The sequence below is a fragment of the Gigantopelta aegis genome, chromosome 8 (genome assembly GCF_016097555.1).
Source record: "Gigantopelta aegis isolate Gae_Host chromosome 8, Gae_host_genome, whole genome shotgun sequence".
Taxonomy (NCBI): Eukaryota; Metazoa; Mollusca; class Gastropoda; order Neomphalida; family Peltospiridae; genus Gigantopelta; species Gigantopelta aegis.
The window spans coordinates 11,057,967-11,084,530 of NC_054706.1; the positions used below are offsets into that span (position 1 = coordinate 11,057,967).

Sequence of the window (26,564 nt, forward strand, 5' to 3'; positions counted from 1 at the left end):
GATCGGAATATTCCGATAGACAGTACGAGTTCCGCTTAGGCCTACATGCATCCAATGAGAACAGTTGATACATGTTATATTAAGGAAAAGAAATGTTTTATTTAACAACGCACTCAACACATTTTATTTACGGTTATATGACGTCAGACATATGGTTAAGGACCACACAGATATTGAAAGAGGAAACCCGCTGTCGCCACTTCATGGGCTACTCTTTTCGATTAGCAGCAAGGGATCTTTTATATGCACCATCCCACAGAGGGTAGTACATACCACGGCCTTTGATATACCAGTCGTGGTGCACTGGGTGGAATCGATCTCACACCGACAACGCATCGAGCGAGCACCTTACCACTGGACTACATCCCGCTCGTTTTATTAATGAAGACACTACTGTTTTCTTTTTCTGAACAAAACAGTAATTATAAAATAGAATTATAATGAAATAAATGCATTAATTTTCCCTCTGTTTGCAGTTACGGCGGGACTGTATTTCTCAAAGTCATCCTACAGGTTTCGGATCTCTCAGAACTCGAGTACTAGTTTTGTTGGCAAAGTCTACGTTTTAGTCGGCCCAGAGGACCCATGTCAAGTTCCACATGTCAAATACACAATCAGCGCTCGACCCGCTTTAAGCGATGACAACGTCACTTCCGGTAACCAGTCCGCAGACGTCGGGCCTGTATTCGAAATAGACAAAACAGGAGTGATCCACTTACGCAACATGTCTCATCAAATGCTTGGAATACACTCAGGTACAGACCGAACAGTGACGTATGTTAAAGGCAGTGTTACACAAAGAATTGGTGTACTAAAAGTACTAAAAGCAGGACCACACTATGTAGCATGAAATATACACCATGTTTACGTATACATTCCTCTTCAAAATATCACCATCAAGAAAACTATATAACTGATCGAATAATTTCCGGACAAATTAAATGTATTTATTTTGAGGCAATATTTGACGAGGTAATTTTAAAGTAGATAAAATGTAATGAGACATTGCCTTTAAAAGTAATATCTTCCAAAGAATTTTTGATATAATGTAGTGGATAGAGAGTACTACTGAATATGTGGCCGTTATAGATAACATTTATCTTACAACGGGTTAATTAAACATGTATAACCAGCTAAAGCAAGTTGGATACGTTTCTAAGCAACGAGTTACATGTTACATACATATCCTCAATAATTAGGTTTAAAATTAATTTAAATGTCTTTTCTAACTGAATCGTATTTATAGCGCTTGTGTTTACAGTTAACTTATACATGATACAGCTTAACTTATACATCACATGGCAATTAATGTTGGGTCGTGCTTATTTCATTGGACAATATTGCTCTGACAATCAGGTCATCACTTCAACAATCGTATGTCTTTAAATTTGTTATTATAAATAAGGAATGATGTCCTAACAAACTGGTGTGTAAGAACACGAAATAATTCCATATTTTGAAATTTGTCTTGGAATATTCTACAACGATGCAATGTAAATCGTAAACTTATATACTGAATGCATTCGTGTATTAACACTTTAATGCTTACTTTTTTTATCTGCAGGGATAATACAGGCCAAAACCAGATGTTCCTTGACTAGTGAAAATGTGCGAACAGCAACAGCACACGTGACGCTGTTTATAAATGACGTAAGGACAGAACACCGAAATAAACCGAATTTTCACGACTTGTGTTGGGGAGCGGACGATCTCACCTTCCGGGTTGCTGAGAATAACCGCGTTCCCCTGATCTTTGGAACCCTTCATGAGAGAAACCAAGAAACTGTGGAAACAACATACACAGTTATTGCAGGTACTCTTGTCACGTTTTAAAATATTAATACATAATAAAATTATGAATAAGTTTTATTACAAATTATAGAAACAAAAAACAGAACACAGCAAAGTACTTGTAACAAAAACAACAACAAAACAACAACAAAACCCCCAATCCAAAACAAAAACAAAACAACACGGAAAACAGAAAGAAAAAGGAGAGAGAGAGAGAGAGAGAGAGAGAGAGAGAGAGAGAGAGAGAGAGAGAGAGAGAGAGAGAGAGAGAGAGAGAGAGAGAATGATTTGTCTGAATTTGTCATGATGATAATGATGTCGACGACGATAACACTTCTCCGACAGTATGAATGTTGTGATTGTCTCCATCAGAATAAATTCCTATTCTCAGTGAATGTCATTAATCGATTGTACTCATTAGTACAGAATAGTAACTACGAACTTCAATGATGGTAATCACTGACTGAAGGTAAGTTTACATGTCACTAATCATATTCAGGTAGATTGACGTGATTGGCGACAGGGGTGTCAACTTCAAGCCGAATATCATACTTTTGACAAACTGCTCTAATTCTCAGTTGGCTTTGTGTTTGTCCTACATAGGGTTTTTTTTTTTTTTTTTTTTTTTTTTTACATATATTACAGGTGATTAGATATACTAAAATGTTTGAATTACAGTCCATGTCTGTCCGAATTTGTATTCAATTTTGGTCTGTTGATATTTGAAAGTCGACTGCGTTTTAAGTAAGTTGTGAAGTCTACACCTGGTTTTGTCACAAGTAGCAGAGGAGCCAGTGCTTATTTGAGGTGATTGGTTATGCTGAAGTTTGTATGGTTTATTCTTCAGTTGCCCTAAGGGGATTTTCTAAATCTCGAACAGTTTCAGATTTAATTTTTCTTAAAAACCATTTTGAATATCCCCAAGGTTTTAAAGCACGAAATAAAAGTGAACAAGCCTTATTGAAATTCAGTTTGTTACTTGAATGTCTGTCAAATCTAATAATTTGAGATTTAACAATGCCTATAAAGATGTGGCGTGGGTGAAAAGACTTGCAATGGAGAAGTTGGTGTGTGCCTGTGGGTTTGAAAGATCGATTGTACTCATTAGTACAGAATTGTAACTACGAACTTCAATGATGGTAATCACTGACTGAAGGTATGTTTACATGTCACTAATCATATTCATGTACTTACCTTTGTTTGAAACCGTCTCAACAGTTTATTCTTGTGCTGGGGTGTTACGAAACATTAATTTATTCATTCATTCATTCATATGGTTACTTATCACACTATTAAAACTGCAGCTTATATATGCGTGTATGCGTGTGTATGTATGTGTGTATTACGTACGTACGTATGTACGTATATGTGTGTGTGTGCTCTCCCCCACGTATTGGCACCTTCTTACGCCCATGACTTGTACCCCACTGGCTACGTCACACGTGAACAGTTAACACTTCCTTGCCAGTCCCCAAATTCCAGCTGGGTTAGAAACAGTCCAAATGTCCATTACTAGATTTTGTCACATATGGTGCCATTATTTTCTGTTCATAACTAGACTGTGGTATAAACATACAAACCAATCAAATATTTCAATATGTCCTAAAAACAAGAGAAAACTTGAAGCTTATATTTTTAGCAATGTAACCATAATAGATTCTAATGGACCGCACTTGGCATTCAGCTACATTACTTCTGGTAAGTCATAAACATCTTTCTCCCGAGTTTTCAATCTGGGCAGGTCCTTAGTTTGCGACTGCACCCCTGAAAAAGAAAATACACACAGCAGTAATATCTTTAAAAGCTAACACCTTTATATAATGGGTGGGAGGGTGGTTTTTCTGTTTTACTGTAACTTGTTCCCTAAATACCTAATTTGTTAAATTCTTAAAATGATAGTAATTTTACCCAATGAAAAAGGCGGCAATAGAAGTTGATAAGACCGCTAGGCTTGAACCGATAATGGAAACGGATTCAAGGATTGCATTACAAAATAACACACCATCTTCCTCAGGAAGGAAGGAAATGTTTTATTTAACGACGCACTCAACACAGTTTATTTCGGTTATATAGCGTCGGACATATGGTTATGGATCACACAGATATTGAGAGAGGAAACCCGCTGTTGCCATTTCATGAGCTACTCTTTTCGATTAGCAGCATGGGATCTTTTATATGCACCATCCCACAGAGAGGATAGTACATACCACGACCTTTGTTACACCAGTTGTGGAGTATTGGCTGGAACGATAAATTGCCCAATGGGCCCAACGACGGGGATCGATCCTAGAGCGACAGTGCATCAGGCTAGCTTTTTACCACTGGGTTACGTCCCGTCCCCATTTGATAAAAAAGACACATTTATACAAAAAGGACACATTTTAATATATTTCTGGTGGTCCTTGCCCCTTCCTCTCACCCACCCACCCACCCACCCTGCTTGGTACGGCCCTGATTTCAAACAGGAAATTATCTTGGTAATTATTCCTGTGGTTTTACTAATTAAGATTAATATGCCTTAGCAACCATTATCCGTAATTACGTAGTTTAACCTTCTTGAGTAAACATATATTAAAAATCATTATGCAGCTTAGAGACGACACCTTTAAGAGTAGTGGACTGTGGGTTTGCTTCTCGAGCCGGATCTCGTCCATAGTGATATACGACCATTGATCGAAACATATTTTATTGCTTTTTAAATAACAAATGGATCAGAAACAAGTTACACAACTTACTAGGCCTTCTTCATAATACATACATGTTATTTTTGCAATTTAAATACGAACAGAAATACGTATTACTGAAAAAGAGAAAGAAAGAGAGAATACAGGAAACAGAAAAAAGACGCAATAAAGTTTTCTGTGTTCGATAATCACTATTAGACAGCCGATTTGCTAAAGGAAAACACAAAACACAAACAAGGCATCGCAATGATTACGTAATGGAAACAAACATAATAATAGCAATAAAATAAACAAATAGTAATAATTTTAAAAATCCATACTTTATTACGTTTTGTTTCATTTATATACTTATGTACATGAAACAATATTTCTTTATTGTCTTCTTCACTTAGAACACTTTTACCATTTAAAACCAGTTGTAAATCTATTGGCTGAAATCTTTGCAATGAATTCCAGATGAATTGCCTTTCATATAAAATATTTTCACAGAAAAAAAAGATAATTGTTTTCGAAATTATATCCACAACTACACGAAGAATCGGTGCAAAGATCAACTCGATATAAGTCTGCTTTTAAATCACTACACCTGGGTCTTAACTTGGTATGTACTATATTTTCTCTTCTGTTACCAAACGAATAGTATGGTGCAACGACCATTACGCCGACTTCCTTCTCACGAAGCATGAATGAATGAATGAATGAATGAATGATTGAATGTTTAACGACACCCCAGCAACATCAATATAAAAATTCAAGATTTAAAAAAACCCAGTGTAAAGAACTGTGCAAAAACACAAACATCACAGATAGATACTGAATTTTACTCAAAACTTCAATTTTGTGCTGTATTGGCCATTCTCAAAGAAAATGTTACACCCCTGCACCACGATGAGGTTACAGCACGCGCAGGGGACTCACGAAGCACTAACCATTAACCCATGATGTTCTCGGCAGTGCGCTTCAACATTAATTGAACATAAACACGAACAATTTAAAGTTAAATGAAAAATAGATACGAAGAGCCATGTACGTCATTGTGAAGTTATTCATAAATATCTAAGTGGATTTTCTGTTTCAATAAAAGACATTTGGAGTTTGACAGTAAGTTAAAAGAGGAAACTCTTCAGTAATTTAAGTGTGAAAGCCTGCGGGCTTTTCGTGATTATCGTAAAACTGGCCTCATTTTCGTATCATAACGCTGATCGCAACTCCACCGAAGGCACCGTGCTCAACACTGTGGTCGGATTAAAATGATTGGAGTAATTATGATCCTTTTTTCGTCCACGTTATCTCATAATTTCTTCCAGAAAGGGACAATCAATATTTGTCTGATTGAAGAACGCACGGGACTCTGAAAGGCCAATGGCACCGCTCACCGCAACTCGCGTTATTTCTCTTCCCAAAGACGATCTCTGCCGTCCCTAATGTTTGCCAGGGTCAAACAATAACAGCGACACAATGAAAAACTTATAGACTGCGGGTTTGACAGATTACCACTGGCTATGTCTCAATTAAATCTAACACGAGTTTCTTTCTGACTAGCAACGGAGCCGTTAGCGGGGACAAGGCTAGAGGTTCGGCCTATTGTCGACTTCTCATTGTTACCAAGGGCACAGAAATCAATTCTGGCTCATGTTTGACGGTGTGCTCTCTCATTTAATCCCAGTCTTAAAAACGTTAGGGTAACCTTGTTTGAAAGATTAGATAGAGGTTATTCAATTGATGTCCAGGGACGTTTACGTCCAGTTCAAGTTCCAATCATTTCAAGTATATTCTTTGATTTACGGAGAACTACTGTCGTCCAAACATACCGTCGTGTTGATGAGTTAAACTAATAGAACTATCCATATAATCGGATCTGGTTCTGTTTATGATATAAAGTTAAATGAATAAAGACCTCTAGATTTAGCTTTGTATGGGGATACGAGATGCGGTATTAACGTGCGTATATCCCACTAAGGTTCAGACAGCCACATATGTCTTCAGGACATACTCTCTGACAATCCAAATATAGATGACAGAAGGAAGAGAGGATCAGACTATTTTAAAATAATGTAGAACAAATAAGTAATTTTGACGTAAATTGTGAACGAAGGTCTAAAACTTTAAAATCCGATCTATAAGTCCTCATGCGGCCTAGTTAAGGCCGTTAGGGCGATCCACAGGGGCTCTGCAAAGGTTCTGGTATACTCTATCCTGCGGTGAAATACTGGAGGTACTGTTTCCACTTGCAGAGCTATCTGAAGATCAGCGGGTAGTATTGGAGTAGAGAACCTGAAAACTCCCTACTGTCGTATGGTAACTAATATCCCTGTGAACATCCCTAGTGGGTGGCCGCGGATGACATACCCTCCGGCCTGACCAGAAAGAGTCACCATCTGTCTCCGGTCGATAAGTACTCGACGTTTATCCTGTCGGGAATCACCATGGACGTACTTCCGGTACATGATCAGGATCTTACTGCATTGGTTCTCCCACCCTGATTGAGCTAAGTCTGGATCTCCCACACTGGTTGAGTCTTGTCCGGATCTCCCACTTTGATTGAGCCTTGTCTGGATCTCCCACCCTCACTGAGCAATGTCTGGATATCCCACCTTAATTGAGCCTTGTCTGGATCTCCCACCCTGATTGAGCAATGTCTGGATATCCCACCTTAATTGAGCCTTGTCTGGATCTCCCACCCTCATTGAGCAATGTCTGGATCTCCAACCTTAATTGAGCCTTGTCTGGATCTCCCACCCTGATTGAGCAATGTCTGGATCTTCCACCTTAATTGAGCCTTGTCTGGATCTCCTACCCTGATTGAGCAATGTCTTGATCTCCCACCTTGATTGAGCCTTGTCTGGATCTCCCACCCTGGTTAAGCAATGTCTGGATCTCCCACTTTGATTGAGCCTTGTCTGGATCTCCCACCCTGACTGAGCAATGTCTGGATCTCCCACCATGATTAATATAAGCCTTGTCTGGATCTCCCACCCTGATTGAACCTTGTCTGGATCTCCCACCCTGATTGAGCAATGTCTGGATCTCCCACCCTGATTGAAAAATGTCTGGATCTCCCACCCTGATTGAGCAATGTCTAGATCACCCACCCTGATTGAGCAATGTCTGGATCTCCCACCCTGATTAATATAAGTCTTGTCTGGATCTCCCACCCTGATTGATCATGTTAAGATGTTTAAAATGTGATGATATGTCTTTAAACAAATAATCGTAGGTTTAAAATGTGATGATATGTCTTTAAACAAATAGTCGTAGGTTTAAAATGTGATGACATGTCTTTAAAGAAATAGTCGTAGTTTAAAATGTGATGATGTCTTTAAACAAATAGTCGTAGATTTAAAATGTAATGATATGTCTTTAAACAAATAATCGTAGGTTTAAAATGTGATGATGTCTTTAAACAAATAGTCGTAGGTTTAAAATGTGATGATATGTCTTTAAACAAATAGTCGTAGGTTTAAAATGTGATGATATGTCTTTAAACAAATAGTCGTAGATTTAAAATGTGATGACATGTCTTTAAACAAATAGTCGTAGGTTTAAAATGTGATGATGTCTTTAAACAAATAGTCGTTTCCTTTCCTTTAAGAATGTGTTATTCTTTCTAACAAAAAGTATATTTTCCATATCCGGTAGTACTGCTAATAAAGCGTACTCTTATTAAAGTTTGTTTAACGACACTACTAGAGCACATTGATTAATTAATTATCGGCTATTGAATGTCAAACATTTGGTAATTCTGACTCGTAGTCGTCAGAGGAAACCCGCTACATCTTCCCATCAGCAGCAAGGGATCTTTTATATGCACTTTCACCACAGACGTGTAAGCACATACCACGGCCTTTGACCAGTTGCACTGGTTGGAACGAGACAAAAAAAATACAATCAGTTGAATGGATCCACCGGGATGGTTTGATCCTGCGATGCAAGCACCTCAGGTGAGCGCCAAACCGACTGAGGTAAATCTCACACCTACTCTTACTAAGTGGTGAGTTTGTTCTGCCAGTTAATAAGTGTTTACGAAAGAACCTTGACAGTAAATTGTTTCCTTCCTACGTGTTCTACAATGCGCCAGCTGCTATAGTTTAACACGTAATTATTAGCTACAAAATGAGCTAGTGCTTATGTGACTTGTCGCTTTATATATTATAGATATATGGTTCCATTACTGTGATCGTTTTGGCAGCCCGATCTATTTGCAATTTGTTACATATTTAGTTCTGACGCAAGCAAATTATATTTTGGGTTTGGTTTTAAGCTTATTATAATAAAAGTAAAAAAAATATTCCTAATTAAAATTGTAAATTCCATAACTCCAATACCTCAACCTCCCCCCCCCCCCCCCCCCCGCCCCCTCCGGCCTTGGACACATCCGCCGGAAAAATCGAAGAATGTGCCTAAGACAGGCGTGCTTGGACCTTCAGTTGATTGATTGACTGATTGAAACTTATTACTTAAAATAAACAGTTAAGGCACAGTTTACAAAAGTTAAAGTTTGTTTTGTTTAAGGACACCACTAGAGTACAGTGAGTGATTAATCATTTGCCATTCGGTGTAAAAATGTTTAGTAATTGTGATACATAGGCAGAGGAAAACAGCTACCTATTTTTTTATTATCAGCAAGAAATCTTTTATATGCATTTTACCCACAAACAGGACAACACATACCACGGCATTTAATATACCAGTCGTGGATCACTGGTTGTGACACGAGGAGTGGGGGTGGAGGGTGCGTAGCCCAGTGGTAAAACGCTGACCTGATGTGTGGCTAGTCTAAGATTGATTCCAATCGGTGGGCAATCATTCCAGTTAGTGCTCCACATCTGGTACATGTATATCAAATACCGTGGCATGTGCTATCCTGTCTGTGAGATGGTGAATATAAAAGATCCCTTGCCGCTAGTGAAGTTTCATCTCAAAGATTATATATCAGAATTACCAAAATGTTTGACATCCATCCAGTAGCCAATGATTAATAAATCAGTGTGTCCTATTGATGTCCTAGTGATGTCGTTAAACAAAACAAACTAACTTTAACTTCAACTATTTCGTCCGCGTTTAAGACTCAAACGTATTTAAATTAAAATGGTATGTTCACGGGTCTTCTTTCGTAATTTACCGGCCTCGGTGGCGTCGTGGTTAAGCCATCGGTCTACATGCTGGTAGGTACTGGGTTCGGATCCCAGTCGAGGCATATGATTTTTAATCCAGATATCGACTCCAAACCCGAGTAAGCGCTCCGCAAGGCTCAATGGGTAGGTGTAAACCACTTGCACCAGTGATCCATAACTGGTTCAACAAAGGCCATGGTTTGTGCTATCCTGCCTGTGGGAAGCGCAAATAAAAGATCCCTTGCTGCTAATCAGAAAGAGTATCCCATGTAGTGGCAACAGCGGGTTTCCTCTCAAAATCTGTGTGGTCCTTAACCATATGTCTAAAACCATATAACCGTAAATAAAATGTGTTGAGTGCGTCGTTAAATAAAACATTTCTTTCTTTCTTTCTTTCTTTCTTTCGTAATTTCGGCCCTCCTATTTCTGAGACATAAAACAGAAAATGTCAGACGAGAATACATGGATATTAATTCATGTCGATTGACTTGCCTTCTTTTCCTATCGGCAAACCCAATTACAGGGCACTTCCACCTAAATCCTTTTATCGAGGGAGATCTATTGACTCGGTTACAGGTACTGGTTGTAATCGCAGATGTTTCATTTCGCATTAACACATTTCACGATCTCACTGGCGTAGTGTTTAGCACATCGAACGTAAGGCTGATAGGTCCCAGTTCGCATCCTGGCACCAGCGCCTACTTAGAGCTTAGACTCGGTGGGTAGGTGTAAGACCATTACACCAACATCTCTCTCACTAACCATTAATCCTTGATAGGAAACCAGATAGCTGGTATGACTATACCAAATAAAATCCATAGGCGACCATGTTAACGTTTGTGTTTTTAAACACTATATGGAATATATCAACCAAACTATGACCCATAAATATCAGTACTACAACCCCTAACTCAAAGTATTAACTGGAGAAAATGGTACCTTTCATGGCACCCCTAGTTTTGCACAAAATATGAGTACTTTGAATACAGTGGTAGATGAAATAAAATTGCATACATTGTTTTGTTTTAGCCCAGATAAAACTAAATTTTTTTTACAACCAACACACTCACATTTATAACCAATCACAGGACTTGTGGTGTTAACTTCTCTTTCAAAAGTTCGGTGCGCCTCGAACTTTGACCCAGCCGGAAATTATTTGGTTTAGTGCTACCATCTGAGGTGGGTACTGCCAGGTTTTTTCTTGTAGTGTGTGTATTAGTGATTCATATGTAATGATCGATGTAAAGGTATTTGACGTCAAACATAGGATTGTTGTTGTATTAGAGCGGAAATCTTTTACTATCGTTTGGTAGGCAGCGATTGCGCAGAATTTATATCTACACTGCAGTTAATGTGACTTATAATGCGTTTTTAACATATGGCTAGACAACATTCATGTCTTAGCTATTGATATCAGTTCGTGTTAGAAGCAAAATGATTTTTATCAATTACATTCGCGGTTGTGCGACAGTGATTAACTTTCTTCATCTACCCCCCCCCCCCCCCCCCACACACACACCTCACAAGTTTTGCCATCTTGCTTCGTCATGTATACATTTTCTATTACACATCTATTCAAAATACATTCCCTCCATAATACAATTCACAGCCCACTTGCAGTTTCCTCCGTTCATCAAATACAACACAATAAGATCTATATGCAGTTTACCAATTCCCTACCAATGGCGTCTGCAAAGCTTGGACGTGTGGTGTGGCCTCTCCAATTTGACCTTCCTCGGCCAAGGGGCTGCGTAGTAATATATGAACCACTGTGGTTGATTCTCTAAAAAATAAGTCTGGAGTAAGACTTGTCATCTTTCAGGGAATGCTTAACATTTTCCCATGTGTATATATTCATCAATGCCCCGTCGGTAGGCCTATTGGACTATTTCTCATTCCACCCAGTGTTCTACGACTGGTATATCAAAGGCCGTGGGATGGTGCATATAAAAGATCCCTTGCTATTATAAGACTACATGTCAAAAGTTCCAAATGTTTGGCATCCAATAGCAGATGATTAATAAAATCGATGTGCTCTAGTGTTGTCGTTAAACAAAACAAACTTTATCTTCATCAAGGGGGCAGTATGTAGCTCAGTACTTGTCCGGGATGCCGATCGCCCTCGGTCGACCTGCCAAAGGCCGAGATCTGAATATATACACCTCCCCCCCCCCCCAACCCCCCGTCTGCTGTTATTCAATCTTGAACCAATCTAGACCAGGGCCCCGTGCCACGAAGCGATCCTAGTGCTAAGATCACCTTAAGTACATAAGGTAGCTATGCACTTAAAGTAATCTTAGGGCTAAGATCGCTTCGTGGAACGGGGCCCAGGACTTTGATTGTTCTTCGTTTTGTTTCACGTCGATACTAACTCCTGCTTAGATAGTTTACCTTCTAATTTATTTGCAGCTTCATCATCAACGTTAATGCCATGCAATATGAACTATACTTGTCTTGTTGCGTCTCTGTCTGCTTTTATTGAATACCCCAATTAAAAGTTAACATCCGTATTACATTTTATAACAAACACAAATTAAATTATCTTTTACTTACACGTTAGCACAATGCTTTTAAATAGTTTAGAATTTTAAATGTTTGGAGTGTCTCATAGGCCTTTTGGCCGGATGCTGTACTTTTTAACATGTTAGAATTTTAAATGTTTGGAGTGTCTCATAGGCCTTTTGGCCGGATGCTTTACGTTTTAACATGTTAGAATTTTAAATGTTTGGAGTGTCTCATAGGCCTTTTGGCCGGATGCTTTACTTTTTAACCTCTGTATACAGATATTTATATTACGTGATTTATGTACAGCATGTATGTATGTGTGTATGTATGTATGTATGTATGTATGTATGTATGTATGTGTGTATGTGTCTGTGTGTGTATGTATGTATGTATGTATGTATGTATTGATGTATGAATATCTATATATTGTATGTATGTCGAGGTTGACTATTACATACATAGATATTAACGCACTGGCGCAGGGGATAATTAAATCCTTTCTGGCCTCACAAATTGTCCCATGCCGTTGCTGGGATTCGAACCTGTATGTATGTATGTATGTATGTATGTATGTATGTGTGTATGTATGTGTGTATGTATGTGTGTATGTGTGTATGTCTGTATGTATGTGTGTGTGTATGTGTGTATGTGTGTATGTGTGTATGTCTGTATGTCTGTCTGTATGTGTGTATGTGTATATGTATGTATGTCTGTATGTGTGTATGTGTGTATGTATGTATGTATGTCGAGGTTGACTGTTACATACATAGATATTAACGCACTGGCGCAGGGGATAATTAAATCCTTTCTGGCTTCACAAATTGTCCCATGCTATTGCTTGTACTCGAACCTGTGGCACCGAATCGCCCGCAAATTGCAAGACCAACCACGATGCGCTCTGAGCTATTGAGGCATCCATAAAAAGGATGTATGTATGTATGTTTGATTTTATACAATTTAAGACAGTTTTTTTTTAAAGGTTTGATTGGGAGTGGGTGGACATGACCCCCATTCCCCCCTCCCTACACCACTGTACCGCTCTAGTGGAAATAACATCATGTGCTGAGGTGTCGTTAAACATTTTCCTTTCTTATCGACTGGCAGCGAGAATCATTTTACAGCCTTTGATATGTCAGTCATGGAGCACTGTTTGGAAAGTGGTTAAAACCCCACATATTTTGTCCATTGAGGTAAAGACAAGGTATGTTTCTCTAACATTTGAAACTGCTGTTACTTGCTGTCTGACATGGCTATTACGATACTTTCTAGATCGTCGGAGATGAAACCCAGTGCCACCTCATAGGTTACTGTTACGAATGACAGCAAGGATATTTTATCTGCACTTCTTAAAGACAGGACAAGACATACCACAGCTTTCTATGTACCAATCGTAGAGGATCGGCTAAAGCAGGAATACTGACGGGGTCTACAGAGTGATCACAGCGAATATAAACTGATTGGTCGTTAGATGCTATTAATCTTAAGAGTTGTTTTTAAAACGTATGAAACGAGTATAAGAGATACATTTTAAACAACGAGTTGCAAAATAAATGGTATCTTATGTATTCTATTTCTTAGATATGCGTCACAGAACAATCTATTTCAGGTTATGTTTAACATAACGCAGCAACCAATTTCGATCGTGTTTTCTTCATTTGATTGTATGGCTGTGGTGACAGAGTCATCACCTAGAAACAGCTAATCGTATGTATTTAAATGGATTATACACATATGCGTATTTTTGCCATACGATATCATAAAGAACGCATGATGTTATCAACGGGTGTGTAACGTTTTTAGTTCCCCAACTTTAAAGAAATGCCATAAAAAGCATTTGACATTAGGAATCCTTTCTGAAGCGCTCTCTTGTCAGTAACCGAACTTGTGAGTGCCGATTCGTCTTAATAGTTGCTGTAATGGCGTTAATTGTTCATTTGCAGATCATGTAAGATGCTGCGTGAAGTGACACCAGAATCAATATGGTCCGAGTTATTTACTACATAAAGACGACACCCAAAACCACACAGCAAAACGTCCATCATTTCTGAAGTATAGCACACGGCATTCGGCATGGCACGCCGAAATAGCGTGGTTTTGAACTGAATAACGCTTTTTAAAAACATTGAGTTATAATTTATCAGGGAAAACAAAAATACATGCTTTCCACATTATATAAAAAAATGGAACAAGAAATATATGCCATTTGTTGTGTCGTACATTATATCCCCAGGCGAGATATTACTGTTATATGTTACATAATGATTGAACTGTAGTACACCAAACCCTAATTGAGTTATTAATAGGACTGTGAGCATCTGTTCTGTTTATTTTCCGTTCCAGCCAGTGCACCACAACTAGTATTTGAAAGGCGGCGTACTATCCTGTCTATGGGATGGTGCATATAAAAGATCCCATGCAATATGTGGAACAATATAGCGGGTTTCCTTTTTAACACTATGTGTAAAAATCACCAAATGTTTGCTATCCAATAGTCGATGATTAATAATCAATATGCTTTAGTGGTGTCGTTAAATAAAACAAACTTTGACACACCAAAATAACGTGGTTTTAAACTGAATAAAACTTTTTAAAAACACCGAGTTATAATTTATCGAAAACTAAAATACATAGATTCCACATTATATAAAAAGTGGAACAAGAAATATATGGATATATACGCCATTTGTTGTGTCGTACATTATACCCACAGGTGAGATATTACTGTTATAATGGTATGTAATGTTTAAACTATCGTGCATTATATCCTATACGAGATATTAGTCCTATATGGTGTATACCACCAAATCAAATCCCATACATAACAATATTAACACGTGGCTAAAACTCCTACCTGCAGCGTATCAAATCGACATAAACACCACGGATATAAATACTACCACCCCTCACCCTTTAAGTGAATCAGAAAAATAAGGGGCCAAGCTGCTCATTTCAGAGATAAGGGTAGCGTCTATGACTACCCTAGTTCCGCACAACCTTTTAGTACTTTTTTTTGCAGGTACCCCATACATGTTTCAAGCACAAGGCTACTTGACACAGTGGTACTAGATGAAATACATCTAATAAATAAATTGCATAAATTTTTTGCCCAGAGTGTTGTTTTTGTTCGACAGGACTTTTGATATTAACTGCTCTATAAAAAGATGGGTGCACCTCGAATTTTGAACCACTTGGAAGTTATTTGGTTTAGTTCTACCTGTAAGCATTTGTGCCGTTTATTGTGCCACGCAGTATACCTTCAGACCGATAGTTATTGCAATAAAGGATAATCCTGTTAATCGTATCGTGTTCTGTATCCTGAAACGGGTCATTATTGCCATACATGTCTGCATCCTCTGCAGTGTCGTGCTGTGTATTTTAAAACCGGAAGTTGTTACAATAAATATTAATGTACACTGCATCATTGTTATTTCGTCCTGCCAAAATACATGCACATCTTTAGTAAAAACGCTAATGCCATAGACGTCTGTGCAGTTTATTGTGTCATGCAGTATACCAGACAGAAGGTGGTTGCCATAAACGGATGTGTCCGTGTTGTGTCATGCAGTATAGCTGTCGCCCAACTGATAAGAATGTTCTAGACATAACTAGAATTGATCGGCTCTAACGAACATTAACAGGAGTTAGTTACGTGCTATTACGATTTGGTTACACGGTTAAAAAAACTATCGTTTCTGTCATGTGGATATTTCAGAAAGACAGCTATATGCAATCATTCTTTGATTTTCGAAATTTCTGTACCATTTGATAGTTCCAAGGTTATAATACATCACTCGAAAGCTGTATTACCGTAAATCCTTGAATAGACGCCCAGATTTCTAATTTTTTGGACAACTATCTGATACCTCTATCCAATGGCCAAGGTAGGCTTCTATTTATTTTCTGTCTAAACAGGGTTGAACATTAACATGAAAACCATGGTCGCCAGCAGGGCCAGTTGAAGTAAAATTGTACTGGCCCTTCTCAAATTCAACTAGGCCTCCAATTATCACACTGGAATTTAAATGCATGGCCAAAATCAAATCTAGAGTGGTTTTTGGTTGAATAATAACCATGTGCTCACAGTATATAGTTAGTTTGTGTGAAAGAAAACCGAAGAATTGTCATTTAACTTCATAATGAATAAAGTTAAAATTCATTTTAAAAATGTTATTAACTTTTAAACCCATGCCAACTCAAATAAAAACAAATTGAAAAAGAAATCCAGTAGAAATAAACATGTTTCGTTACAAAGTACTACTAAATTATACATATTGAATCTCATTTTTAATACAGGGTAAAAGGCAATGCAGTACAAAGAGACTAAGGTACAACGGCGCGTGCTTTAGTAAATTAGTCTGGTAGTGGCAGTCCTCTTTGTGACGATGCAAGAGGAATGGAATACATTTTGTGGCGATGCAAGAAGGGTGAAATCCCCAGCAAATGATTTCCACGGGAGTGGCTGTTCTTCTATAGACTAGGCACTAAATAGAGATCCATGGAAATATTAACTATTTTGCCAAATGCGCTCTGTGCAAAGATACGGCGCTGATCATGCATTACGGTTGTGTCAATAAGATTACGATGGATGTTCCATCAATTGCCTTAAAACATGTATCAGAAAAAAGAGTTAACCTATGCAGTTTGGTGGTCATTTGTAAAGAATTTTTGTTTTAATTTACACTGCACTTTTACCCCCAATAAAATGTTATTTGAGACGGTATGGGTTTAAAACTTAATAAATTAATATATTTTTATATGAATTGTATCTGTATTCATTATGTTGGCGCTGTCATAATATAGAACATGTTTTATGTCTTCTGCTGCCAGATCTGAAATGTGTTGTCATATTCGATTCAGTATGAGTGTGTTTCTTTTTCAACTGGTACCATACACTAAAATCGATGGTCACCAAATGGACTACCTTTGTTAAATTCTTAGTCGCCCTATGCCAATAAAGGTCGCCACGGGTGACCGGGCGACTGCTAATTTTCAACCCTGTCTAAAATTTCTAGCATAGCCTTGTGGTAATATCATCTTCTAATGTACGCTGCCTAACATTTAAAACCCCCATTTATGTGGAAACCTTTCAACTCGCCGAAAAAAAAAAAAAAATCCTTCCCCTTTCCATATTGCCCCAGAAGTCACGTATACAGGGTGGTCATGAACCTTCCAAAGCTACAAATGTTTATGGCTATTCTCCGAAATGCGACCTTTAATCGAAGCAGACCTGTATTGGAGGATTTACGATAGTCTCCGCTTAAATACCGAATAGGTGGCTGCTACTGCACTGATGTGTATGACACGCCCGTAGGAAAAGAAAAAGAAAGAAATGTTTTATTTAATGACGCACTCAACACATTGTATTTACGGTTATATGGCGTCAGACATATGGTTAAGGACCACCCAGATATTGAGAGAGGAAACCCGCTGTCGCCACTTCATGGGCTACTCTTTTCGATTAGCAGCAATGAATCTTTTATATGCACCATCCCACAGACAGGGTAATACATACCACGGCCTTTGATATATCAGTCGTGGTGCACAGGCTGGAACGAGAAATGGCCCAATGGGCCCACTGACGGGGATCGCGGCTGTAGGAAGCCCAACATTATTAGTAAGGCACATTCTGACTGCATCTTGTTTGGAGGCTGTGAGATAATGCTAACCCCGCCACCTACTGGGAGGGGGGAGGGGCACATGCTACCTTGCCCCTCTCCCAGTTCCTACGGGTCTGTGTGACATATATTTTGATCAGAATGAACGACGCCATGCAGTATCTATTTAAATTAAAAGTCAGGCCAAATACTGATGAAGCCGAAGCCTAACCAGACTTACCACTTCCTACGGCCTTGTTTCATGTCGGGACGTAGCCCAGCGGTAAAGCGATCGCCTGATGCACGGTCGGTCTAGGATCGATCCCCGTCGGTGGACCCATTGGGCTATTTCTCGTTCCCGCCAGTGCACCACGACTAGTATATCAAAGGCCGTGGTATGTGTTATACTGTCTGTTTGAAATCAGCTGACGAAAACCGTTGATATAGATAAGAGAGAGTTTATTAAAACTGTAGTTGTGTTTGTATGGTAGTATGCCGAGGTTGAAACTTTAAATGTTCTGTGATTTTGCAAACTTTGTCAATAAATTTGGCCTCATCTTGCCACTAAATCCATTCCGAGGTATTGATCAGATTAGGGCATCCAGAAGCACATTAGAAGAAAAAGAAGAACAGTAATTAACATGTAATTTTATTACTTAAAAAGGCTATGTGAATTCTTATCAAAAACCAGCAAGGGGGGGGGGGGGAGGGTAATTAATATGTAATTGTATTACTTAAAAAGGCTATGTGAATTCTTATCAAAAACCAGCAAGGGGGGGGGGGTGGGGGGTGGGGGGCATTAATATGTAATTGTATTACTTAAAAAGGCTATGTGAATTCTTATCAAAAACCAGCAAAGGGGGGGGGGGGGGGTAATTAATATATAGTTGTATTACTTAAAAAGGCTATGTGAATTCTTATCAAAAACCAGCAAGAGGGGGAGGTTAATTAATATGTAATTGTATTACTTAAAAAGGCTATGTGAATACTTATCAAAAACCAGCAAAGGGGGGGGGGGGGAGGTTAATTAATATGTAATTTTATTAATTAAAAAGGCTATGTGAATTCTTATCAAAAACCAGCAAAGTGGGGGGGGGGGAGAGTTTAATTAATATGTAATATTCGTTTATTTATATGCACTTTCCTATTGGCAGGACAGTACATACCACAGCCATTAATACACTCGTGAGGTAATGGTTAGGAAAAAAAACAACCAAACTCCCCAAACAAAATAATAATAATAATAATAATAATAATAATAAAACCCCAAACAAACCCCCAAACAAGCAAATAAAACCAGTCGATCGATGGCGATTGATCCCATGACCCACCACACGGCAGGTGACCGCGCTGAAAGTGGGCTTACATCCCGTCACCTCAACGCCCTTGGTTTCCTACATTCTGTCTTTGTCAGACTATAATTACAAAAAAACACAACATGAGATGTAATAACGGAGAATTCTGACTGCTATGAATAATCAGTGGTTTGAAAACCCCTATAAAACCAGTTATTTATTAGCCATTGTGCGCGACAGGGAAGTAACCGAACTGCACTTTGTGGTGTCAGGATTTGGATTGCGTATTTGATGAAAAACACAGAACATTTCAGTGTGTAAGTCGATGGACTGTTAAGCTGAAGTCAGTGATTCAACTCCCGCCAAAAGACTGACTCAAACTTTAATTCATCTTCAAGGCTCGAAATAGATGCCTGCAAAAACGAAAAGCAGTCCATATTTTAGATCTAGCAGGTGCAATAGAAATACACCTGCTTAAAAAGTTTCGCATCAACCCCCCCCCCCCCCCCCCCCCCTGCGTGTGTAATGACTAGGGCTATGACCAGAAGGGTAGCACGAGACCCACAGGATAATTGTGATTTGTGTGATACGTGTGTGAGCCATGAAATTGAAGTGGCTGAGGTTATCAGTAAAATGGTAGATAAGTCAACTGAGGAACTAAATGTGATGGAACCTGTTGACCTCCAGCAGAGGGTAAATGAACCAGTTGTGTTTGATAGAGGGGCCTTACCTTGTAATAGACAAGAGTTAATCCTAGAGCAGGGGGCTGATCCAAATTTGTTGGCAGCTCGCACTACATTGTTAACTGAGGGTGAGATGGAGGATCAGATGTCAGGTTATTATATGGACAAGGGAGTATTAATGAATAAGAGTGTGGAGAAGGTTGTGCCTGGTAGTGAGGAAGTTGTGACAAGATGTAGAATTTTGGTGCCCTCTAAGTACCGTCCGTCATTGTTATTGTCAGCACATGAGGACGTCTTTGCTGGCCACTTAGGGCGGAATAAGACTCATAGTAAACTTGCCTCAGAGTTTTATTGGAAGGGAATGTTTGCAGATGTCAGTAAGCATTGTATGTCATGCCATGCGTGTCAGGTTGTGGGGAAACCAAATCAGCTAATTCCTCCCTATCCCCTGCAGAAGGTTCCCATAGTTGGGGAAGCCTTTTCAAAAGTATTGATAGATGTCGTGGGGCCATTACCGAAAACGCGTTCAGGCAACCAATTCTTATTAACAATTATGTGCTTAACTACGCGTTTTCCAGAGCCGATTCACTTAAGGAAGGTTACTGCATCTGTTGTAGCTAGTGCTCTGCTTAAATACTTCACGTATACGGGTTTACCAGGTGAAATTCAAAGCGACCGAGATACGAACTTCATGAGCAAGTTGATCCAGCAAGTACTGTCTATGTTAGATATACGACAGATTCGTTCTGCTGCATTCCACCCTGAAAGCCAGGGCGCAATAGAACGTTTCCACCAGAGCATGAAAAGTATGCTCCGCTGCCATTGTTTCGACAATGATACTGACTGGGACCAGTCAATCCCTTTCGTGTTGTTCGCAGCACGGGATGCGAAGCAAGAATCTTTAGGATTCACCCCATTTGAGTTGGTCTATAGGCATTCAGCCCGTGGCCCTCTCAAATTGGTAAAAGATAGTTGGTTAGACAAGGATAATGCCGAAAACCTGCTGATTTATGTAGGGAGAGTTAGAGATAGGTTGTGGCAGGCGACCGAACTAACTAGGAAGCATCTGAGCTGTGCTCAGAGCAAAATAAAATCAGTGTTTGATATGAAGGCTAGGAGTCGGGAATTTAAACCAGGGGATAAGGTGCTGCTGTACCTACCCATTAAACGGGGTTCATTGCAGAACAGGTATTTCGGGCCATATGTTGTGCACAAACGGGTTAATGAGACAGGGTATGTGATAAATACTCCTGATAGGGTTAGGAAAAGTAGGTATTGTCACATCAATTTGCCAAAAGGTTATGTTGACAGACTGCCGATAGTTCCAGTGTTACCTGTCCAGATTGAGTCACTCAATTTCCTGTGATGACCCCAGGACTGCAGAGATCAAATTAACCAACAGCCAGATTCTAGCAGACTTGAGTTCTTATCTACAGCACCGTGACAGCCCCCAGCGAGCAGAGCTGACTACGTTGATACAAGACAATGTTTCCATTTGTCAGGACTTTCCAACGGTTACCAATACCTTAATCCAGGATGTGCGCTTGGAACCCAACGCTACACCTATTCGACAGCATGCCTATCGGATAAACACTGTAAAACGTGCGGCACTAAAGAAGAAATCGAAGTTCCAGTGGTCAGATGAATGCAAGAAGTCATTCAACCGTCTCAAGCAGATGCTCTCCTCGTCTCCCGTGATGGCAGCACCAGACTACCAAATGCCTTTCAAGCTGGCTGTGGATGCCAGTGACGTGGGAGCTGGAGCTGTGCTGTTACAAGAAGACAAAAATGGACTGGACCATCCTGTAAGTTTCTTCTCCAAAACGTTTGACAAACACCAGGTGAACTATTCAACTATAGAGAAGGAAGCTTTGGCCATGGTACAAGCTCTGAAACATTTTCAGATTTACGTGAAATCGGCATTGCATCAAGTGGTTGTCTTTACTGACCATAATCCGCTTACTTTCATTCACAGAATGAAAGCCACCAACCAGAGAGTTTTGAGATGGAGTCTTCTTCTGCAGGAATTCCCAATTACCATTAAACATATCAAGGGCACATCCAATGTAATCGCTGATGCCCTGTCCCGAAGTTGAACGTTGTGATAATGTGTTGACATTTCTGTTTTTGTTTTTATATATACTAGTGTATACCAGGGACTCAGAGACTCAGTGTGATTACTGGTAGTCACCTTATTACTATGTGTTATAAATACCCGGATGCGTCGGTTAACGCACATTTTATTTTGTTTAAATGTAGTATATTTCCCTAATCATAGAGTAGAGGAAATATCCTTTTTGAGGTGTGTGTGTGTGTGACGGAACATGCTGTTATCTTTTCGCCTATGGCGATGTCCATTGTGGCGTGGGCTAGCTCTGCCTACCAATACACACCAGAGGCCAGGTGTAGCTTGGTTACGTAATACCTCCGGGAGTTCTGTCCTGCGACCGTGGTTCAACACAGCGAACTGCAGACGGTCAGTCTGGACATCTAAGAAAATAAACCGTCTCTGGGAGTTGGGCTCGCTTGTGGAAATAGCACATCATAGCGCTAGGTCCCACTTTGGGCGCGTGTGTTGCCTCCAGGCGTTGTTCACTGTCTCCGGGCCAGTCTGGGGTTTTGAATAAATAGCCAGGGTTTTAGATAGCTCGCGGAGAAACATTGGAAACGCTGCAGGGGAACGGTCGCTGTCCACTGAACGAACTATATCAGTTCAGACCGGACTTGTTAAATATACATTTCTGCTCTGTTGTATAACCTTGATGTGATTGATGTGACTTTAATTATTTTAATACTGTATTATACCAATATTCTTTAGACAGTGTCTCCGGTAATCTTGCAAAGTAAATTGTAGGCTTCACTGTTCTAATATATTTATAACGAGTATTTGGTAAGATAAAGCTTAGCTGGTAATCCTAGAGGACCTAGGTAAATTTTAGGTTATTGTCTTTATTGTGATATGTACCAGTATTAATTCTGTATTACAAGGTTACTGAATGAGTATTTAAGGGTTAAGTAAAAATTAACCAGTGAGGAATAGAGTTGTAATTCCTTGATTAATTAAGTTCCCCTGGCAATGTTCTCCATTATCACACGGATGTGTGTTGTATCACGGTGAAGTGATTAGAATATTGTGTAAACTAGACACCTAATGATTAACTAGTCAAGTGATTAGTTCTGGGTTGTTAATACATCGTTGTTGTTAATTAACTTAACTGCGGCAAGTGAATTTGTCAGCGTTAGTGTTAATACAGATTCTAAAGTGTATTGTGTTTTGTTGTGTTTTCTAGTGAACTAAACGTGCTACATAGATATATATATTTATATAAGATCTTATCTCTGATTACTCCTAGAGCCGAGCCACTCGGGTAGTAGCCTGCCCGATACAGAGAGATCTAATAGATATACAGTTAAGAGAGATATTTGGATAATCGTGTTTTATTCAGTTACGGGTATTATAGGATCCCCGTGACAGGTGGCCTTTAAAACTATCAGAGATAATAACGAGGAACTGGATACACAATACATCCACACGAATAACCATGTGATTCTTTGTCTGTATTTTCTTCTTCAAGGGGAGACCGCGCCTAATGAGGCTTCGAGGTGAAGTTAATGAGTAGACAGTCGTTTTCGTACACAATTAAAAATAATAAATAACATCAAAATACGGCGTATTCAACTTGCATTAATTACATTAGAAGAAAAAGAAGAAAAGTAATTAACATGTAATTTTATTACTTAAAAAGGCTATGTGAATTCTTATCAAAAACCAGCAAAGGGGGGGGGAGGGTAATTATGTTAAAAATAATTAGAAACTGATATGCAGATCGAATTTTTATTTTATTTCTTGTTTGTTGTACCGTAGGCCTAATATATGTTGGTAGGGTATGTACGTGTTGTAAGTTTTTTTTTGTGTGACTAACATTAATTTGGACCAACTGAAAAATGGAGTAAAATTATTATTATTATTATTATTATTTTTTTTTTTTCAGAAGTGATAATCATTGTGGAGTATAATGTCTGTGAAATTACATAAAACTTTATTATGAATTTAAAAAAAAAAAATATCGTCAATGGTTTGGTTACCAGACGTTTCCACTCCGAGCCAGTTCGCCCCCAACTATTTGTCGGTTCGCCCCTCCCCCAATATGCTAGGTAGTCAAGATGACATTGAATAATATGCATGGGTGTTTACTAATTTTGATTTTTTTTTTTCCTTATCGATATTAAAAAATAAAGGACACATCACAACCCAAGTGGGGGCGAAAAGGAATGTGTTTTGGTGGGGTACCAGACGTTTCGCCTCAAAACCAATTAACCTCCAGTCAGTTCGCTCCCAGTAAGACCGGTTCGCCCCCAACGGGTTGTCAATTCGCCCCCAACTATTTTTCAGTGCGCCCTCAACTAATTGTCAGTTACCCTCACCCAATAAAGATGATTTTAGCGGAGGTTGTTTTGTTTTCTTCGTTTTTGTTCTTGCTACGCGCGCGCATTTTAAAAAAATGTATTAAGGGGGAGAGGGGAAGGGGGGAACATGGATTTGTTTGTGTTTGTTTGTTTCTAGAATCTAGGCAGGCATAAATACTTTATGTGGGCCCAGCCGCTGATTAAAATCAGGATTGAGGATTTTGTTCGTTCTACTTGGTTCCGCCACACAATGGGCTAGTCTTTCTGATTAGAAGTAGGCAATCTTTTATATATGCAGCATCCCACAGACAGGGTGGTACATACCACAGCCTTTGTTACACCAGTTGTGGAGCACTGGACAGAATGACAAATAGCCCAAATGGACCTATTGACGGAAATCGATCTTAAACCCACCGCACATTAGGTGATTGCCTTAACACTGGGCTATGTCTTGGCCCTATATAAAATATTGATTGGCTTCACATTACAATTTGATATTCTTGCATTAATTATGCAAATATGAATTATAGGATTGATTAAATAAATTTGTATTTATTGTTCACACGTAGGCTAGATCTAAATCATGTGCAAATGATATAAACAATAGCATATGCAAACTGATAGTGCCTTTAAGCAAAAAGAAACATTTCATATTATCGTGTTATTATTTAGTATTTTACCATTACTTAAACTATATTCTAACACAGTCTACAGGAGAAAATAGTAAAATAAAAATTCAGTAGGAATTACATGTTTTATAATCTTATATCCCAGGATATTTTTATTTCAACTTATTTTCGTGCTTATATCCAATTATGGCAACAATCCGTCTTTTTGTTTTTTACAATATCTTGTCAGTTGGAAAACTGTTTCCTTCGTTAGTGGTATTGAGAACTTAAAAACACAAACAAGACATTATTCATAGAACTTTTACAAAAGGTTATAGATGCAAAGTCGTTTACTTCCTGGTTTTTGATAGTGTCATGTAGGACCATGTCGCGTAACGCCACCTATTGAGGATTTGGCGCATCTGCCTTCGCCATTGAATGTCATTACATGACTAGGAAAGGAATATATGTTTAACGACACCCCAGCGCATTTACGGTCGAAAGTCGAAGGTCTAAGGACCAGAACACACCGGATCTGGGTCTGGGCCACACTGAATCGAATGTGACAAAACATGTGACGCGAACTACAGATCAGGCTCCGTATTCATAAACGTACTTAAGTTAATGTATGATACCTAAATACATACTTAAAGTAGATAAATAAGTATCATACATTGACTTAAGTACGTTTATGGATACTGAGCCTGGAAACAGACGACATAGAACATGGCAGCTGCACGATGTTAGAACCTTACTCATTCATTAACCTCTCCCCACCCCAAAAAATCCCCCCAAAAACTAACAAAACAACCCCCCAAAAAAGCCCAAACCCCCACCCCCAAAAAACTAAAAAACCAAACAACCCAGGAAAGATATATATTTAACCAATGTGGATTTCTCATACTTATTGTTGATGTTTATAGAAGTAAATTTATCTAAATGCATTAATATACCATGATTGTTTGTTTCGTTTAACAACACCACTAGAGCACATTAATGTATTAATCATCAGCTATTGGATGTCAAACATTTAGTAATTTTGACATTTAGGCCTTAGAGAGGAAACCCGCTACATTTTCCATTAGTAGCAAGGGATCGTTTATATTCCGCCTTCCGCCTTCATCTTCGCCTTCATTGTAATGACTATTTGCACAGTCTTTGTGCAGGTTCTACTATATTAATATACCATTTATTAAGTTCAGTTAAAAGTAAGCCTCCAACCCGGAATCCTAACACATAGTCTCACCCCCCAACAAAACCCCCAGGAAAATCCCAAAACAAAAAACAACAACAACAACAAAACAACCCCAAACCCCCCACAAAACCCCCAAACCCAACAAAAACAAAACAAAACAAACAACAAAACCCACTGTAACAGAACTAACAAATATCTGTTAACATTTCAGCAGGCAGTGACATATTGTCAGTGGACAACATGACTTCTGAACTGTCACTTTTGAAGTCTCTGGACCGTGAAACTCAAGATCGGTGGCGTTTCGTTGTCGTCTGCCTAGTGAAAACTGGAAATGACGTCACACACAAAATGAAACGCCACAATCGAGGTGAAGGTTCTTGATGTGGATGATAACCCACCCTACTTCCAGAAGGACAACTCGCAATGGAAGTTGGAGAACGTGATTCTGCAAACAAAGGTAATTTTGTAGAGACAGAGACAGAGAGAGAGAGAGAGAGAGAGAGAGAGAGAGAGAGAGAGAGAGAGAGAGAGAGAGAGAGAGAGAGAGAGAGAGAGAGAGAGAGAGAGAGAGAGAGCAAACAGGGATGTAAATAATATTAATCCAGACTATGGTTCTATATATATATATATATATATATATATATATATATATATATATATATATATATATATATATATACTATTCACT

The 26,564-nt window shown here is 38.9% G+C and overlaps 1 protein-coding gene across 1 annotated transcript; it reads left to right on the forward strand.

Moving 5' to 3' along the window:
• Nucleotides 1–449: 449 nt before the first annotated feature.
• On the forward strand, nt 450–26,324 carry LOC121380224. Its single transcript, XM_041509045.1, has 3 exons — nt 450–755; nt 1,565–1,813; nt 26,088–26,324. Exons 1-3 carry the CDS (start codon nt 725–727, stop codon nt 26,255–26,257), a joined length of 450 nt encoding a protein of 149 aa, XP_041364979.1. The 5' UTR covers nt 450–724; the 3' UTR covers nt 26,258–26,324.
• Nucleotides 26,325–26,564: the final 240 nt, after the last annotated feature.

Coding starts and splice junctions, on each gene's coding strand:
- LOC121380224 (XM_041509045.1), top strand. CDS start 725: ATGTCTCATCAAATGCTTGGAATACACTCAG. Junction 756..1,564: donor AATGCTTGGAATACACTCAG/GTACAGACCGAA, acceptor TTTTATCTGCAG/GGATAATACAGGCCAAAACC. Junction 1,814..26,087: donor AACATACACAGTTATTGCAG/GTACTCTTGTCA, acceptor TTAACATTTCAG/CAGGCAGTGACATATTGTCA.